Source organism: Pituophis catenifer, unplaced genomic scaffold (assembly GCF_029215685.1).
Source record: "Pituophis catenifer annectens isolate HBS135680 unplaced genomic scaffold, rPitCat1.0.hap2 SCAF_3, whole genome shotgun sequence".
NCBI classification, from domain to species: Eukaryota; Metazoa; Chordata; class Lepidosauria; order Squamata; family Colubridae; genus Pituophis; species Pituophis catenifer.
In genome coordinates, this window is record NW_027256883.1 from 133,407,123 (window position 1) to 133,427,555 (window position 20,433).

General features: G+C 37.8%; 1 protein-coding gene across 1 annotated transcript in view; it reads left to right on the forward strand.

Annotated features, from left to right (window-relative positions):
- The first annotated feature begins 707 nt into the window (after positions 1-707).
- Positions 708-20,433, forward strand: part of EVI5 (ecotropic viral integration site 5) — a 70,546-nt gene continuing 50,820 nt past the window's right edge. Inside the window, exons 1-2 of the mRNA XM_070941198.1 lie at positions 708-854; positions 13,962-14,179. Of these exons, the coding sequence (XP_070797299.1) occupies positions 14,031-14,179 (149 nt within the window). The 5' untranslated portion in view covers positions 708-854; positions 13,962-14,030. The remainder of the gene's footprint in view (positions 855-13,961; positions 14,180-20,433) is intronic.

Here is a 20,433-nt window from a genome sequence, read left to right on the forward strand (position 1 = left end):
ACAATCCTTGGGGTTCACACAACGCTCTAAATTAAACTCGATTAAACCTTTGGATTAGCTCTTCAATTTAAAAAAAAAGAAAAAAAGTGGACTCCTTTCCTTATTTTGACCTGATTTTCTGTAGCTGGCACCGGATTCTTTAAAGGCAACCAGCCGGCAACTCGCGGGTTTCTAAAAGGAAGCCGACCTCGCCGTCTTAGACGGGGCTCTTGTTCCCTTTAAGGACCGTCTGCGTGCAATTCCGCCAAGTACACACGTGCAATTCAGGCACGGCGCGCTCCAGCTTGCACCCTTCTCCTTTAGGCCTGTATCCGCAGCTCCGCGTCTCTCTCTCGCCCCCCCCCCCCCCCACTTTATCCCGCGTCCCCCCTTCATCATCGGGCTTTATTTTGTCAGAGGTCTCCGGTGCAGATTTGAGGTGTATGTATGTGTGTGTGTCGGGGGGGGGGAAGGTTGTCCTCCCGACGGCAGACGCTGGCCTTGCACACCGGGATTGCGCCTGCGCGCGCGAGTGACACACACACACACACACACACACACAGAGACGGACGGACACACATAGACACACGCAAACACACATATTCTTCCCCGCCAAGGGACATGGCCCCGTTTCTTGAGAGCGGAGCGGCTCGCGGGGTCTAGGGAAGGGAGAGGGGCGGGGGGCGGGGCGGGGCGGGGAAGGAAGGAAGGAAGGAAGGAAGGAGAGAAGGAGTCGAAAAGCGAGACGCCGTCCGGGCGGAGAGATCTGTCTGACCAACAAGAAGGGCAGCTCTGCAAGCCGCGGCGGCTCCGGGCCGGGCTGCAGGGGAACCCGATGCACGCAACGCCTCGCCTCCCCGGCAAAGGCTTCCAAGGTGAGCGCGGAGGAGTCGCCTGTTCTTGCCTTCCACTCCAAGGGGCAGGAAAAGAGAGAGAGAGAGGGAGGGAGGGAGGGAGGGAGCGGGGGGGGAAAACCTCCCTGGCGTTGCCCGCCTGGGTCCCACCGCGGTGGTCGTGGGGGGACCCTCTCCTAAAGAAGGACCCCTCCCTTCCCCGGCCGTTCTCAGCTTCTCTCCGGACCGCCTGCCACGTTCTTGGGCCTGTTTCTGGCCTTGGGAAAAAGTCTCTTGCCTGGACGTCATTATCAGCCAAGCACGAATCGTTGCCATATAAATCTTGGGAGAAGAGTTGTTGTTCTCCCTGTTATAGTTTCCTGCTCTATATAGGTTTAAGGCTTAGGCTAGGCTTGTCGTCACGCTCCAAGGGATTTCCTCCTCCTCCTCCTCTGCCTCTCCTCGCCCACGACCCACCGGATTTCCTCTCTCGGGTGGCGTGGAGGGACCGGGGGATGCCTTCGGGGCTGTGGTGGGGTTTTCCACTCTTGTGATCGCGCTTCCCTTTGTTCCCGCAGGGAGCGCGGATAAAAAAAAAAAAAAAGAAGAAGCTTTGGGCCAAACTCTCAGGAAGTGCAGAGAAGTCCTGAGTGTCAAAAAAGTTTTTTTTCCCCCTCCCCCTGCCCAGCTTTTCCTGGGAGATCATGTATTATCTGCCTCTGAGATTCCACCGAGTCCATTTTATTATTGCTGCCTGTCTGCGCTATCAGATTTACTGTTTAAACTAGGGTTTGATGGCCCCCTCCCCATCTCCCTGAATGGTTTCTGTTAATCTTACTGTTTCTACAAATGATTATTTCTTGAGTGGGGCCCATCCATTTTTTCCCTTTTGTTTGTTTGTTTTGCTCCCCACAGATACTTGTATCCCCATGTGCTTTCTGTGCATACTTCTAAGGTTTTCTGTTGGAGGATTTTTGATCGATGCTTCTATCTATGCTGCATGTAATACAGCATCCTTGACTGCAGCATATATAAGATAATTTCTCAATTCTCTCCGTTAGAACAAGATAGTTAAGAGAGGAGGAAGATGCCTGGATAAGGGATGGTTACTGGTCTGATCAGGAGTTGAAGAAGAGTGAGCTGCTGTTGTGTTAAAAAAAAATGCTGGTCTTTTGACTTTTCTTTGTTTAATCGTACATTGGGAACTTGGGAGAAAGTAGTTTGGGCTAGGCTTTCTACCCATCATCTGACATACTGTACTTTCCTGTGTCTCTGAATGGATATAATGATAAAAGATACTGGAATCCCAGTCTTTTAACAAGGGAAAGGGAAAAATTCTAAGTCTGCAACTTGGTAAATTATTGGGTTTTATAATTTTTTAAAAATCCACAATACTGAACCCAACTTTATATATAGCCTGTAAACTGAATAGCTCAAAAAAAGCCTGTAAATATATGTTCAAATCTTGGTTAAAAGAATTATTTAACCAATTTGTTTTATTTTGAATTGTCTTAAAAGAGAATGACCTAAAATTGTTGCTTTCATTCGGCTATGATGTCTATTAAATTGAAATGCAACTTGCTGTCTGAGAGGTAGTAACATGCCGATTTCCTGTTTACTAAGATGGTCCTTCCTAAGGTTTTTGAATATTTTATTGAGAAAGTTTTAAGGAAAAGATCCTCCTCCCCAATCTAAGCCATTACAGTCATTAGTATTAATTATATTTGTCCCTTGACGTTATCCCCAAAAGCTCAAGGCAGTGTAAACATTATTTCCCTATTCACCTTTATTCTCTTAATAACCTTGAAAGATTAGACTGACGGACAATCACCACCCCAAAGTCATGTAGTGATTTTCTATAGTTGAGTACTGATTTTAATCTATATGTCTCTAGTTTTAGACAGGCATTTTTTCTATAAAAATAGTTTTAAATGTCAAACTTATATCTGCTAGTATTCTGTTTGGAAAAAATGATTTTTTTATTTATCACAAGGGTTATTGAAGTTGCATAAGAAAGAGGATGAATTAGTGATTAACTTCCTTTCTGCAAAACATATTCTCTGCAAGAAAAAAATAGTTAAGTCAGCTATTATCCTTGGCATGATGTAAGTTATCCAAGGACAGCTTTCCAGGAAGTTTAGTTTGCTTGTGGAAGGTCTAAATTCTTCCTGAAAATTTCATTTAGAAAAACATAGGTAGCATGTCAAAATAAATGAAACTAGAGTGCATTTTATACTGAAAAAGCAGAGATGCAGCTCAAATTATTCTGACTTAATTATATTAATTGCACAGTGTTAACAAAATATTAATGAACTTTTTTAATATTTAAAGCTTTTCAAGTCAATTATTTTTCTGCACATGAAAATAGATGTTTTATCCTCAATCCTTATTAGCCCCCCCCTTTTTTTTTCTATTATACTTCATGCCATTTTTAAAATCTACATTCCTGTCTGCTCTAGAAATTCAGTTTTGGTTCTTTTTTTCTGCTTGAAATTCTTTTGATTTGATTTTATTCCATCTCTGCTCTGCCCATTTTTAATATTCCTCATCAATCTAGCTTAAGGTGACCAGATTTTAACATTGGTAAAGAGGGACATTGTGGGCGTGGCTTATTTTGTGGGCATGGCTAGCTGGTCATGTGACTGGGTGGGCGTGGCTAGCTGGTCATGTGACCGGGTGGCCATGGCTATGTCTATAGGGTAAGGTGAACAGATTTTAACATTGGTAAGAAGGACACCATTGTGGGCGTGGCTTATTGTGTGGGCGTGGCTTGGAGGCCATGTGACTGGGTGGGCGTGGCTACCTGGTCATGTGACCGGGTGGCCATGGCTATGTGTATAGGGACTACTCAGAGGGCTGGAAAGTCATTTCTGACAGGTCCTCACACTTTTGACTGGTCCTCACACTTATGACCATCCTCACATTTATGCCCGTGCAGCATTCTTAACAACCATGTCACTCATTTCACAACTGCTTCTCTTCAACATGGTGACAAGATAGGGCAAAAATGTAAAATGTGAGGACAGTCATAAGTTCGAGGACTGGTCAAAAGTGTGAGGACCAGTCAAAAATAACTTTTTCAGCCCTCTGAGTAGTCCATATGCACAAAAGGACTAACCAGAGGGCTGAAAAAAGTCATTTCTAACAGGTCCTCGCACTTTTGACTGGTCCTCACACTTATGACCATCCTCACATTTATGCCCATGCAGCATTCTTAACAACCATGTCACTCATTTCACAACTGCTTCTCTTCACCATGATGACAAGATAGGGCAAAAATGTAAAATGTGAGGACAGTCATAAGTTCGAGGACTGGTCAAAAGTGTGAGGACCAGTCAAAAATAACTTTTTCAGCCCTCTGAGTAGTCCATATGCATTAAAGGATTACAGCAATAGAGAGGGATGAAGGAATGGAAATTAGAGTAGGAGTGAGGGTAAGAGAGGGAGGAAGAGAGGAGGAGAAGGAGAAAGAAAGAGGAAGTAGGGAGGAGAAAAAGAGGGTGGGGGGAAGAGAAAGTAAGAAGGAAAGAAAAGAGAGAGGTGGTAGGTTTGAGGAGAAAGATTGCTGTACAATAAAAAAGATGAAAGGGAAGAAAGCCAACCCCAAGCAAATATAAAGATATTAAGATAAAGAATGAATTGTTAAACTTTAAAGAATAAAAGAGAACAAATATGAATAAATAGCAATAATTAGAAACACACATACAAACATACAATGTATTTTCTTTGAACAGAATATTTGGCTGGTTCACAAATTTAAACAGCGTTTAGTCATTTCAATTAAATTTACAATTTCTATATTTCCTTTTTGCCATATTTATTCCTCATCTATTTTTTAAAAAAACCAATATTACCCTTCATCCTCATCTCTAATCTTAATCAAATTCAATTTTTCCCTTCTATTCTATATTATACCCCTTCCCATTGTCATCTATTTTTATATCCATCCTCACATTGTTTAATTATGTAATACAGTTGTTTAATACAAATTCAACATTTTAATATAAATCAATTAGTTATAAAACTATCTTTTTGTATATTAATCAATATGAACATGAATATTCCAATTATTTCCATGCAATCCAATTTCTTACAAATCAATTAATTATATTTACCAATAATAATAAACCAAATAATTTCTCCCATATATTCCTCCGAACCACAACTTAACCATTTCTGCTTTCAACACAATATACAATTAATAGTATCTCAATTATTACAATTCCCTAGTTAAATACAGCTTTTTTTCCTTTGTGTTTTAAAATCTTGAAGTCTCCTCCTAAATTTCCCATTGTTTGCAGTTTTTCACCTACCTTTTTTGGGGAGGAAAAATAAAAATAAAAATAAATCTCTCTCTGCCTCATTTTGTCACGATGCACCAAAGACCTGGTTTCGGTTTCGTTTTCGTTTCTGAAGCTTAGCTAGGGGAAAAAAAAAACTGCTTTACACTGATTGCCTGTAGGGCGGCCCTTTGAAGCCCCGGGCAAGAGTTTAAACAGTTTTTTTTTCTTTTAGCCATCAGCTGGGGCTCAAGAAAAATCGGGACTTTTTTGAAACGCCGCGGGACGCGGGACAAATTGCTCAAAAGCGGGACTGTCCCGCCAAAAGCGGGACGTCTGGTCACCTTAATCTAGCTGAAAACTGATTGAGATTCCATGCTAAACCATAGTTAGATTCCAACTATGGAATCCACTTGGTACTTCTGTATTCCTGGGGGAAAAGCAAAATGAGTAGTGATGTGGGCATTTTCTCACCACATTATTCTCTTAAGGAGAATGGATTGATTTTTTTGTTAAAATTTGTTGTTCCTAGAGGATGTGGCAAAGAACTACAAACTGTGGGTACTTGGAACACCCCCCTCCCCCCCAAATACCAACAAGATGAGGGTGTGGCTTTATTTTGTTTAGGCCTATTGTGAAGAAATGCTGAGGAAGAAAAGATGACCTTGAATAAGGCAACAGATCCCTAGATCTAGGGTAGACAGACTTAATAGCATTAGGAGATTTGTAACTAATCCACTTTTTCAATTTTAATTTAATACTGTAAAGTTGAAAGGAGAGAAGTTAATTTGATTAAGAGAAGGCTTATTTCTCACTTGTATTCCCATTTGTCATTGTTGTTCAGAAGCAATTGTGATGGATTTGATACAGAGGCCTGTAAACAAATGTTCAAACATAAATCTTCTAAAAATAAATGCAGACAAACACAAACATTATAAGATGGAAACATGGATTTCTCTGCATAAGGCATAGCTTTATTGCATCAATGTTTATTTCCTTACCAGAGCAGAAAAAAATAAGTTTTTTTAAGAGAATCATTTTAATTAAGGGTTTATTTAATTTTGTCTTGGCTTTTACATACCTTCTGATTTCTGGAATTTAAGCCAGGGCAGAGAAGGTCCTTATATATACCTTATAGACTGAATTGTTGCGTCTTCTGCACATATTTAATAGGCTTACATTAAGTTTTTACAGTTAGGAATTAATTTTGCTTCAAATGACAGTTGAAGGAAGATAGAAGAATAGACCTCACTGAACCATAGATTAGTAGAAACATGGGTTATAAATTTGTGCAAATAGTTATATAGATTTTTTTTCCTTTTTAATATTTTAAAATTATTTTAAAATCTTTTTCTATTTGGAAGAAAGTAATATGAGTAGATTGCCTTTTTGACTTTTATATATGCCATATGCTTTAGGCAGTTGTGTACAAACCGTAAGCTTTTTTATATAATGAAATGAAAATGTCAGAATCTTCATAAAGACTGATATTAGGACAAGAATAGTGCTTAATTTTAACAAAGTGAAGTAATTGAATTAGCATTTAACCCCCAGTATTTCTCTTGAAAGTGAAGGGATTAATTCCCAAGAGCAGAAAAATAAAACTAAGAACTAGATAGATTGCAGTACCCAGCCGATAGCGGTTAATCTCAAAAAGTAAACAAGGTTGGCTTGGGATTGTAGTAGGTGCGATGTTACTAGGAAATCTGAAGGCTGGTGATAGACTGGCATTTAAAAAAACCCCAGAAATTAATTAAAATCATTCCTATGCTGTTTGCAAGGAAAATTACATAGATGCATCCATGAAGTCATTAAGGGTTTAGCTTAGCTTGAGGGAATCTTCATTACAGATAGTCCCTCGATTTACAACAGTTTGCTAGTGATTGTTCAAAGTTAGAATGGCACTGAAAAAAGAGACTTATGACCATTTTTCACACTTATGACAGTTACAGCATCTCTATGGTCAGATGATTTACATTCCGGTGTTTGACAACCGGTTCATATTTATGATGATTGCAATGTCCCAGAGTCATGTGATCATCTTTTGCAATTTTTCTGACAAGCAAAATCAATCGGGAAGCCAGATTCACTTAACAACCATGTTACTAATTTAACAACCGCAGAGATTTACTTAACAAATGCGGCAAGAAAAGTCATAAAATGGGACAAAACTCACCTAACAAATTTCTCACCTAGCAACATAAATTCTCGGGTCAATTGTGGTCGTAAGTTGAGGACTACCTGTATTTTTAAGAATTAAAGTAGAAAAAAACTCATAATAAATCTATTTCCAAATAAGTTTGGCTAGATGTGTTTACATTTTCTAATGTTTTAAAGACTTTTTCCTTTATATGACGTGCATGTAGATGGCCTGTGGAAAATGTAAAATCATATAAAGGCATGTGAAATATGTTTATATTGCTTAGAAGCTCAAGAATGCATGCTGGTGCTTCCTGAGGCATGTACCTAGATGTGGCAAATTTAAAGGAGATACACTACTGTAATCCCTTTAGGACAGGCATGTCAAACTTGATTTCATTGAGGGCCGCATCAGGGTTGTGTTTGGACGGGGGGGGGGGGGAGGGGCATGGGCAACTTGATATTACTCATGTTGGGGGCACCTGTGGTAGCCAAGTGCTAAGGCAGGACTTCCCTCAGACCCTCCCTCTCATTATAGTCTTCCTTCCTTCCTTCCTTCCTTCCTTCCTTCCTTCCTTCCTTCCTTCCTTCCTTCCTTCCTTCCTTCCTTCCTTCTTCATTCTACTTCATTCTTCCTTCCCCTCTTTCCTTATTTTTCCTTCCTTGTTTTCTTCCCATCTTCCCTTCTTTTTCTTTGTCTTTCCTCTTTCCCTTTCTCCTTTCCTGACCCTTCTTGGATGCTCAAATGCAAAAGGGGAAACATTTCTACTTTTGTTTTGTTTTGCTTTTAGTTTGTTTTGCTAGCCCTCTGCCACAAAAATGGAGCCCGGAGGATGGGCTGTGTGCAGCCTCCCTGGCCCCGTTTTCAGCTGCGACAGCCTCCTGCAGCCCTCTGCAAGAGGCCATTGCGTCTGAAAACGGAGTGGCACCGCAGGCTGGTCTTTGCTGCTTCCAGATCTAAGCCCCCCGTGGGCTGGATCCAGACCAAGGGGCTTGAGTTTGACACCCCTGCTTTAGGATAACATGAATTACATATTTTCTTTTACAGATTAACTGAGTTGTTTAAAATATCTTGTATCCATGTAACTTCCAATATTAAACTCTGAAAGTTTTAGCCTATTTTTAAAATTATGACTTGTGTATCATTTTCCTTAGCTGGTTAGGTAACTTTGGGCCAGTCACTGTTAGCCAACAATGTCAGGTTCAGGCGACAAGATGGTTGGTTAATTTTTGTCGCAACCAAATGGATCAGCTCTTGATTTCTCTGAAAAAAAGCAGACTCTGCTCTTGAGGAAAATGCTAGGAAGGAAAGTTTGTTCTTTTGAGATCTGCTTATTTCTGGACATTCTAATTAATATACGATCTCAAATTTTCAGAATAAAAGTATCTTGGTGCATACATATGTTTTAAAAATTAAAGTGCAGTAAAGTTACTATTAAGTTTTATAGGATGTATGGTCATTAACTAAATATAGATTATAACTGTTTCTATTTGAGGATATGTTTTTTCCCATTCAGTAATGAGTCTTCAGGTTTTTACAAATAGTTTGATATTGCATATCAAATATTAATTATGCACTAGGAATAAAAACAGAGTGGAATTAGCTTTATGCAAAAATACATTCCATAGGATGCCTTATTAAATCATTATCTCCTCTTATCAAAAGCTGTGTATATGTCTGTGTTTGTATGTTATTTTCAAATCTTTGTTAGTTTTAGTACTGGGGTACAGCTCTGTCCATGACAAAGAATAGCAGTCTTCAACTATCCGAAAGGCAACTGTCATGTAGATTTATTGTCTATGTAAATGCAAGATAGATTTATTCAGTTTATAAATTACAAAGAACTAGAATTTTATTGGACACCTGAAGTAAGAGTTGTTCAATATAGTAGAAACTACCCTGGGAGTTGATGGATTCTTTCTTTGAAGGTGTTTAAATAAAGACTACTATATAGATGACCATCTGCCATGGATGCTGCAAGAGCAGATTCCTGCACTGGGCAGGGAGTTGGATGAAATGATCTCCAAAATTTTCTTCCTCCTTCCCCCCCCACCCTTACATTCTGTGATTGTATTATATTTAGAATGGCATCAAGCAGCACTGGGGCATATTTTGCTGACTTGTGAAGAGCTTTCTAAATGCTCTGAAAGGAACGAAAGCATATTCTTATTAATCTTTGAAGTACAAGATTATAATGTTAATAATGTTAATCTTTAACATTATTTTGTTGCTTTCCTTTACTGGGATTGTGTGCCTTTCTTGCAAGACATCCTTTTTCCACCTTTTGTTCATTCAATTAAACTGCCTCCTGTAAGACCTTTTTTTGGTCTAAATTTTCTGTAAATCGCATTTAGTGTGTGAAATCCTTTGAGTATTATATGTAGTCCCCAATTTATGACTGCAATTGAGGTTCAGATTTTTGTTGTTAAGCAAGTGAATCGTACCTGATTTTATGACCTTTTTTTTTTTTGCCATGCTGTTTAAGCAAATCGTTGCAGTTGTTAAGTGAATCATGCAGTTGTTAATCAAATAAGGCTCTTTCTCGCCCCTCCCCCCCCATTTGATTTTGCTTGTTGGAAGCTAGCTGGGAAGGTCGCAAATGGGATCATGTGACCCCAGGACACTCTGGCCATCATAAATACATGCTGGTTGCCAAGTTTCCAAATTTGCTAGGGATGCTGTGACAGTTGTAAATCACTTATTTCACTGCTGTTGTAACTTTGAATGTTTGTTAAACAAATGGTTGTGAGTCGAGGACTACCTGTATGCCACACACACACACACACACACACACACACACACACACTCTCTCTAACTATACCTTTTGCGTGCAAACTGACAGCAGATGGGAGTTATTGTGATATAATTAAATTAACTTGCAGCATTGTCATTTGAATTCTGGTGATACAATCATAGGGACATGCTGGGGCAATGAAAATTAATTGTAACAAGTGTACTGAGTTTCAGTAGATTCTATTGCAGAAAGCAGTAAAATCAGTTAACTCAGAAGTCAAGAATGATTAAGATTAAGGAAAAGGATGCTTATGTTCTTAAGGGCAATAGAAGTCATAGAATCATATGGTCTGGAAGGGATCTTGGAGGTCTTCTAGTCCAACCCAATGCCTAAGGCAGGAGTTCTTACACCATCCTGGACAAATGGCTGTCCAATTTTTCTTGAAAACCTTCAGTGATGAATCAGCTATAACTACTGGAAAAGAGGAAGGTTTCTGTGTCTGTCCATCCGTCGTCCGTTTCCCGCTTCCCCCCCCCCCCCCCGGTGTATTGGAAAAGTTTCTGGAATATCTTTTCTTGAGATGCTCACTAAAACAACTTTCTGTGTTTTTCCCCCCAGAGATCAGATGAAGATCTTTTAATATGATCCAGCTTTTGAAAATACATTGATGATGTTTTAGGTTACTGCTATGGATTTTATTTCTGGGAGGTCCAATGTATGGTTTAAATGCATGGCTGCCCTAAAATTTCTTATAAAGTGATTTATAAGAAATTATTAGTTTGTGGAGAATAAGTTCAGTAAAGATTTTTTTTACATCTTAATGGCATTATTTTTACACACACACACACACAGAGACACTCTATACCTCGAGTGCAAACTGACAGTAGATGGGAGTTATTGTGATGTAATTAAAGTCCTAGATCTGTCTGTCCCTTTTTTGAAAACGTTATCATGTTTTATGGTGTTGAACAGTTTTATAAATAATCCACTGTGGTTGCTCCTAAATCTGTCTAGTTAAGTCCTTACATTAAATTTACATACAGTTGATAATAAAAGAAATTGCTATAGTGTTACGGCTTGAAATTTTGATATATTGGTGCTCAGCAGTTGAGGCAGGCTATAGAGAGGCCAGATTTTCCTTGACAATGCAGTTTCTTACTCTGACTAAATGTAGGGATGTAATACACAAGAAACAGAAGTGCTGACCCTTGCTGATCTTTCTAAGTGCTTGCTATTCTACAAATATTCAAATATATTTATGTTTTTCAAGTTCTCTGGAAACTTGCTAAGAAGATAGGATACCAGCTTCCCTATTTCGATAAAAGGCTTCAGCTATTAAGTTTTGTTACACTAAAATTATAAATATTTACTTCTTTCAGATTAGGGTAATGGCTATGAAATTAATGGTAGTGTTAAATTTCTCCCTCATAAAAGCAAAGATTCTAAGTACTTATTTGGATTTAGTCATAACCAATGTCTGTTTTGCTCTTCATTGCTCTGGAGCTGATACTGCTCTCTTTCTGAATGTGAGAAATGGATCACAATTGTCTATATGCTCTCTTTTGCTTCTCCTTTAATTGCTTGCTTGCATATTTCTTGGTTTTATTACACAGTTTAGAGATGGAGGTGGTATATAACAGAGTGGAGGGGAGGCTTTCCTTCACCTTTTATCCTATCTATGCATATCATATCATAGCTATTTATGTTGTCTATGGATTACTTTGGTTAAGATCACAAATGGGACTGAAAGGATTACAATCCATGCAGATAGTCCTCAGGCAATTGGGCAATTGGGATAGAGCATGATGTCATGTGACCACATGACTGCACTGATTTACAACAGCAGTTTCAGCCATTCCGGTCGTTAAGCATATCCCACACAGTTTATTTGTCTGCTTATTAAAATGTTATGCTACCTAACTGCCCTCTAAGGTGACTGTGTTCTTAAGTGTGACATCATGTGATTGTCAGTTATGATCTCTTGCCAGCTTTCCCATTGACACTGCTTGTCAGAAGTCAGCAGGAAAGGCCACAGTTTCATTCATTTACTGAATTTATATAGCTGTCCATCTCACAAGAAGCGACTCCAGGCAGTGTACAGCAAAAAATGTAAAAACAATAAACATGTAAATAGTGATCATTCAACTATGAGATGCTACAGCCATTGTAATTGCAAGCTCGTTGCCAAGTCCCTGAATTGCGATTCCACAAGTGATGGTGGCAACTTTGAGGACCAGTTGTCACTCTCATTGCTCAGTGCTGTCATTAAACAAGTCATTAATCAAGGACTATCTGTACTTTTTCTTGCCCTCATGAGCTCTAAAAAAGTAACTTATCTTTGGAAGACGACTCTTATGTGAAATAGTTTCCTTCTACAGGCAATTTTTAAAATTATTTTTAGTCTTGGTGACACAAAAAGGTAAATGATCCTGTGAGATGACCTTGACCATTGATGTAATATTGGAGATATCCATGTCAGCGTTTGGGCAGGAATGTGAAAGTGGTTTGCCATTGTGTCCTCCTGGGATATTTTCCTGATTTTCCAGCCTAACCTGCAGCCATGGAATTCCCTGCTGTTTCCTTTTCAAGCAGGCACCTCACTTAGGGTTTTCAGATCTATCAGGATAAGCTAGTTGCTGCCCTGTTTACGCTTAGAGAAGTCAACTCTTTCATATGTAAATTATGACAATATGGAATGCAAATATTCAGTGTGTCTACAAACTGGGCATATCTTTTTTCTATCTTGGGTTTACATCATACTAATAGCGTCTTACATAAGTAGACCTGGACTTAGTGACTGTTTGTTTAATGACTTGCTTAAAGTTACAATGGCACTGAAAAAAGTGACTTATGGACGTTTTTCACATGAACCTGTTGCCAAATATCTGAATTTTGATCACATGGGGATTGTTTGACCATCCCCATGTGATCAAAATTCAGATATTTGGCAACAGGTTCATATGTATGATGGTCCTTGGATCATGTGATCACTTTTGCGACTTTCTGACAAACAAAGTCCATGGGGAGCCAGATTCACTTAACAGCCATATTACTAACTTAACAACTGCAGTGATTTCATTTAACAACTGTGGCAATAAATGTTAATAAATAAATGGGGTAAAACTCACTTAACAACTCTCTCACTTAGCAACAGAAATGTTGAGATCAGTTGTGGGCATAAGTTGAGGACCCACCTGTAGTATCTCCCATTCTTTACTTTGTGGTGCCTTAATGACTCTTCTTTGCTCAGCCCCACCAGGTGCTGTAGAACCTGTTGCTATTGTTTGTCAGGTTTCAATTGTGTAAATAGATACAAGCTGGTTCTTTTCTGTCAGGTAACATACCTCCAGAAGAGTATGAGGAGAAGTTACTCTGAATCAGAGGTAGGACTAGTTCTCTGCAAAGGTATAGTTGGAGTATGTGAGCAGGTAGTGGAGATAATTAGCTCACATAGATAGTTTTTCTCCATGATATATTGCCATATCTGATGCTTTCCATAACTTTCAGATTTTTCTGTAAAGCTTTTTGTGCTTTTATTAGTTTGACACATATAATAGCATCATAAAATCTAAGGGAATACTTTGACATTTGTGGGGGTAATATGTAAGTTAGAGATTTCTGTTCTTTTTTTTAATTCATTGGTTGCATAATCAAAACTTACACTTATGTCTGTGGAGATTCTCAGTCATCCAGGTCATGGTTGCCCCAAAGGTGCTTTTTCAAGAGGCAACTGGACTTTCTGGTTTTTCTTTGAAGACATTTCACTTCTCATCCAAGAAGCTTCTTCAGCTCTGGCTGGAAGCTCTGGCTGAAAACACAGGAATTGGAAGCGTTCACCAAACATATCAATTCTGGACAGATACATCCAGTTCACTTGGGAAGATCCAGCCAGAGCTGAAGAAGTTGCCTCTTGAAAAAGCACCTTTGGGACAACTTACACTTATGTGACTTTTTGCAGGAGTATTAAAGAAAATGTTTTTCCTCCCCTCCTCCAGGTGGCGACAGACAAGGTTGCAGGGAGATTCAGTTCTACTCTCTCATGGGTGAAGAACACTGTCAGTCAAATGGCCAGCCAGGTGGCAAGTCCATCTGTTTCATTACACACTACATCCTCCTCTACCACACACTCCACGCCAGCAGTGTCTCCGTCATCGCCAGCAGAACTGAGTCCTGATGACATAGAGTTACTGGCTAAATTAGAAGAACAAAACAGGTAGGTGATCATCACTTTGATATTTATTTATTTATTTATTTATTTATTTATTTATTTATTTATTTATTTATTTATTTATTTATTTATTTATTTATTTATTTATTTATTTATTTATTTATTTATTTATAAATCCGGAGACTCAGGGCGGCTTACAATGCGTTAAGCAATAGCCTTCATACTTTTGTATATACCTGCTTAGTAGGGCTTTCGGCCCCCTCAAGCGGTGTTCTTTTTTATACAAAGTCAGCTTATTGCCCCCACAATCCGGGTCCTCATTTTACCTACCTCGAAAGGATGGAAGGCTGAGTCAATTTATACAGGTAGTCCTCGATTTATAACAGTTCACTTAGTGAATGTTCGAAGTTACAACGGCACTGAAAAAAGTGAATTATGACCATTTTTCACACTTATGACAGTTGCAGCATCCCCATGGTCAGATGATTTACATTCCAGTGTTTGACAACCGGTTCATATTTATGATGGTTGCAATGTCCCAGGGTCATGTGACCACCTTTTGCAACCTTCTGACAAGCAAAATCAATGGGGAAACCAGATTTACTTAACGACTGGGTTACTAACTTAACAACTACAATGATTCACTTAACAACTGTGGCAGGAAAAGTCGTAAAATGGGACAAAACTCACTTAACAAAATTCTCACTTAACAACATAAATTTTGGACTCAATTGTGGTCGTAAGCTGAGACTATCTACACTCTAATGGAAAGGCATCACAAGATAATTTGGTATTCTTTAAAATAAAGCTTCTTTTAGATATTTATAGGAAATGCTTCAGCATGTTCCAAAGATATAAAATAAATTAACTGGGTTCGTCCTGTCAGAGAGAAGTTTCATTTGCTTTGTCCCACCATCATTATTCAATTTTGAAACTATTTATTCATTTAATCAAGATCTGTAATGGTGTGGCTCAGAATGACTAACAATAATATACATGTGTTTACAAATGAGTTAATTTAAATTATATGTGACATGTATGTTTCTGCAAGTATATGACCAGTACATTATTTTGGTTGCTTTTTTAAAAAAGAAAATCTTTATGCTTTATTGAAATCTGAGCTGTTGTATTGTGTATGTATTCAAGATCATAAAATCTAAGATTTTTTTCTTTTAATTTTTTCTTTTCTTTCTACTTTTAAAATCTTTGTAATGCTTTTAGAGTATGATCGATCAAACCAATATTGACTTTATTGACCATCTAGATCTGTAATGGCGAACCTATGAGGTGGCACGCAGTGCCCTTTCTGTGGGCACGCAAGCCGTCGCCCAGTTAAGTTCTGTGCATGCATGTGCACCTCCCGCCAGCCAGCTGGTCGTCGGGTCTCTACCACGCATGTGCGGGGGTTGGGTGTGAAGGGAGGGTACATGCATGCGCGGGGGGCCACATGCACATTGCATTTTGGGGTTCAGGCGCACGTGTGAGCGAGTGAGCAAGTGTGCACACACTTTGGGCACTTGGTCCAGAAAAGGTTAGCCATCACTGATCTAGCCTGATTAGGTGGCTCAGTCTCTAAAACACTGAGCTTGTCAATCAGAAAGGTCAGCAGTTCAGCAGTTCGAATCCTTAGTACAAGTATCCTGCGTGAGCAGGGGGTTGGACTAGATGACCTCCAAGGTCCTTCCAACTCTGTTACTGTTAGATAGATCTTTTACAGGACATTTGTTCCTAACTTCTTTCTTCAGTTCTTTCAGTATTATAACCACGGCTATAATTGAGCCCATCTATTTTGTTGCTGGCGGTCTTTGATCATTTTACTTCTAGTTCTCAGAATTGTTGAGAGTGAGAGTCCGGCGATACACAAGTTTAAATTATTATGATTGGGTGCACGGTCAGCCAGATGTCTAGACTGGATTTGGCATTTTTATTCACCTATTGAGTCCTTCCCAAAGTCCTGGGATAGGCAGATGTTATTTGAAGGTGCTAAGTTATTATTGTTACTATATACACAACAATGTGAAGTCACCAGTGCCAGTTGTTTAGCTGATGTTGGCCTTCATATGCATCAAGTTCTTCCCAAGAATCTAGGCTGTTGTAATGTATTGGCATAGTGTATGTGCAAATCTAGTGCACATTTACAAAAGTGTGGCCTTTTGTAATTGATAGATGGAAATTTCCTTAACACAGAGATTTTCTAAATGCTGTCCCAAGATTTTTTGGTGTGATCCCAAGTGTGTGGATAACCCAGTTTATGCCACAATCTTTTAACTTTGATTTTCCGATGTTGATACTTTGTGATCTTTTCCAGTTCTTCGTCTTTTATTTTACTACCCCCTGGAATTGCCACATCAGTTATGCACACTTTTTCTTTTCAACCAGAGTTATATCTGGTGTGTTTTTTCGAGCCAAGAGTTATCAGTCTGTATTCTGAAATACCACAATAGTTTAACCTGCTCGTTTTCAATTACTTTTTCAGCTGTATGTTCCCACTAATTTTTCACAACCGGCACATGATAATTCATTCCAGTGAATCATTTCAGTGACTGTGCTGCGTTGTTGTTTATAATTAGTTTGTGTAAAATTCTTGGGCAATTCTGGAAGTTGAAGTCCATACATTTTAAAAGTTGCCAGGTTTGATAAACATTGATTTAAATAATCTCTTAAATATAATGTTTCTTTAATGAATGGAAAAGATCATCTTACATCTTACAGGTAAGGTAGATAAATTTCCTTTACTAGTGGCTTCAGGGGCACTTCATGGAATTTTCTTGGCATCAACATAGAAATGGTTTTACCTTGCCTTATATCAGCATGTTTGTCCTTTCAGCATAGACTAAGCCTTGGGGTTTCCTCGAAGTCTCTCATTTGAGTCAAATCTTTCCCTGCTTAGCTTTTTCAGCCCAGATAAGCTCTGCTAGATGGTGCCACCTAGCGGTGCTTCCAACCGATACAATAATGCATTGGATTATTATAATTATTACAAAAGGGTAGTTTCTTTTAATCTTGAAGTAAGTATTCTGTGTTGTGAAAAAATTACATGAGAAGCTGTTTTAAGTACTACTTATATGCCTATGAAATCCTCACAGTATGAATACAGTGAACCAAAATCTCTCTTCAGCTAACTAGTTATTCTTCAAGGAACTAATTCCTAAGTGGGAAGGAATCTCTTGTTGAGTTTGTTTATTTTATATGTAATATCATTTATTGTTTGCCTGTCTGTAGAGGCCATGTTTTTGGACATTCTATTGTTGAAAGAATAATCTCATTGATATCCTTTGAAAAACATTGACTATATAAAATAGTTTGGTCACTTAAATATTTTACATTAATTTTTATGAAGGGCTCTAATAATTCAAAACCAGAAGCATGATTTATATTATTTATTAGATTTAGATCACATTTTTTTCTACAGGAGCTTAAGGTATCATAAACAGCTCTTTGTCATTCCGTTTTCTCCACAATAACAACTTCTGAGATAGGCTAGTCTGAGAGAATGAATGGTCCAAAGTCATGCAAAAATGTAGTGGACAGTTAAAGGGAAAAAAAGACGTAAAAGAAAAGGAGACAGTTTATGTGAAAGGAAAAGAAACGTTGGTAGGTCTTATGAAAAAAGTGAACCCTGGTTCTGTATGTAAGTATGGAGTTCTGTACCTCTAAACAAAAACAATATATATCTATAATACCTTTCCTACAATGTTATAATTAAATAGAGTTTTAATTCTTTATATACTCTAGATCCTCTGAATCATGAGAGAATATGCCCCTGGCTAAGCTACTAGGGAAACAATTCTTAAGACAGCAAATCAGCTTAGTATAATAACTCTTTAAGTATCTTAATAGGGTGTTGGCAGCAATATTTTAAAGTATTTTTTATTTCCAAAATAATTTTAGAAGAAATGATGCTGTTTTGACCATTAACCTGGTTTCATCACACCTATACAAATCTTTACATGGTGATCCGAACTTCCTTTAGTCCAACATATAATTAAAAATTGTTACTATCGTTAAATAACTGAGAAGGGACTTATTTCTTATCTGTCTATATATCCAGATCTGATCTAGCTCATAAGTTAATGATAAATGACAGCAAAGGCAACGTAGGCAGTTTCCTATCCTTGTTATGCTTCACTTAGTTCTTTATAGGTTGTCCTCATTTCCTGTGTTAAAATACTTCTTGTTGTTTAGACCATTGTCAGCTGGTTGGTTTCACTATCTCTTTTTCAGAAATGAGCCTGTTTCACACATTCAGCCTACTTTTTCCCCAACCAGCAAGTTTTGAGTTTTACCCACTTTCACACTTGGATAATAAGTTGTTTTTTTGGAAAATTTCTGAAATTGTGGTCCACACTTTATAAATTGATTAAGATTATTTTTTTAAAAAAATATAATCATCTTTTGTTTAGTATAGGGACGAAAGGGTTATTCTTAACAAGTTGGATGAATTGGCTGCTGTCATGGCTTATAAATGTAACGCCTTTCCTTGCAAACTTCAGGAACTACCAGCCTAGATTTGATAAATGTCTGAGAGGAGTTCTAAAATGATTATTTTGTGTGTTGGGTGAGGGAATCTTTGGATCTGAGCAGATGAAGAAGAGTTTACAGAAATATGTCAATGAAAAAGAAGAAACACTGATATTTTTTCTAGACACATAATATAAAATAACTTTTTATACAAATATCAGGTTAAAGAATGGGTTAAGTTCCACCCCCCCCCCCCACCAAAGTTGGTTTGGTTCAGTCCCAGTGAACAACTAATCTTATTTGTAAAAGGTAAATCATTAATGGAAAGGAAATGGCTTACAGTACTTTGTGCTTATGGCATTAAACTCAACCTTGTCAATTAAAAAACTATGAACATATTCAGGTAAGATTTTCATAATAGAATAATGATCAATATTTTACAGTATAAGTATTTTCTAGATTGTGGTTTTATAGCAATAGAGCTAAAAGTATTTTTTTTGCTTTCAGAATATATCCTTTTCTAAGCTTAGTCTGGAATTTGGACTTGTTTGTTGTGAAGCGTGTAAAGAACAGCTTTTTGGAATAGAGCCTTGCAATTTTGCTAGGTTAAATAGGTGAATTCATCACAATTTCATACCTATATTATTAGAATCAAAGAAGTAGCATAGTATTTATTAAGCCATTTGAAAATTGAGAGAAAGAATACGCAGAAGCTCTTTCATGAATCTTGTAGAAGTGCACATACGAATTATTTATTTATGTATTTATTCAGTTTCTGTGGCCACCCGTCTCAGTCAATAACTCATTTCATGAACTTATTTTCTTAAAACGGGTTTGGAAGTCAAAATCAGAGTGGGGACACAATAGCATGAGGGAATAAATGGCAGAGGAGATGTTTAATTCTTTCTATTCCTGATCAGTTTTCCTGACAGATGGTTCCTTCCCAGTGCCTGGGGAAAGAGGCTAAATTTTTCAAGCCATAGTCCATGTAATCTTTTGAGAAACTATTAAAATGTATGATGTGCCTATGCTCCTTTTGTACTCTTCCCGGGCTCTCAAAATAAAATTTCTTACTGAGAATTATAGTTCTGAAGAGATAGGATCTTTTAAAAACGAAGTGTAATATTATGTTGCTTCCGATTTATGAACAAGGTTTTTTTGTTTATTTACTTAAATATATATGTCACCTATCTTGCTGTTCAAAGTGACTCTTGTTTACCTAAATTAGATCTAGATGATGATTACAATTAAGTATAGTCGTATTTCATTGAAATTTCTGTGTAGAATGTATAATACGTATTATAATATGTATATGCTTCTCATGCATGTATATATAATTAGAAAACCTATGAGCCATTAAGTCATTCTTTCAGAGGTATTTCCTTACCTATATCAAGAAACAGAACGACCGTGGGCAGGCAAAAAAGCAGTGGGAGTGGGAATAGCGTTAACTTCCCCTTTGACTTTGCTTGCGAGAAGCTGGCAGGGAACATCGGACATCATGATCATGTGACTTCAACTAACTGCAGAAACCTGCAGCCGTCACAACTTTGTGAATACAATTGGTTTGAAGCGCCTTAAAATTTCCATTACACAGAAGTAACATGAATGTTTTGTACGAATTGTTTAATTTAGCAGATTTGCAGTACTTTGATTCAGAAATGTTTGCCTTATGATGCATTGTGTGAGCTAATTGAAGGTTACAAAGAGTTTTAGTAGTATATAAATACATACATAAAAAGTTTTCATTTTTCTATTTTTTTTTTGTTTGTTTAATCAAAGGCATAAAAGTTCAAAAAATTAAATACGGTTGTAGTTTAAGAAACACTTTGTACATA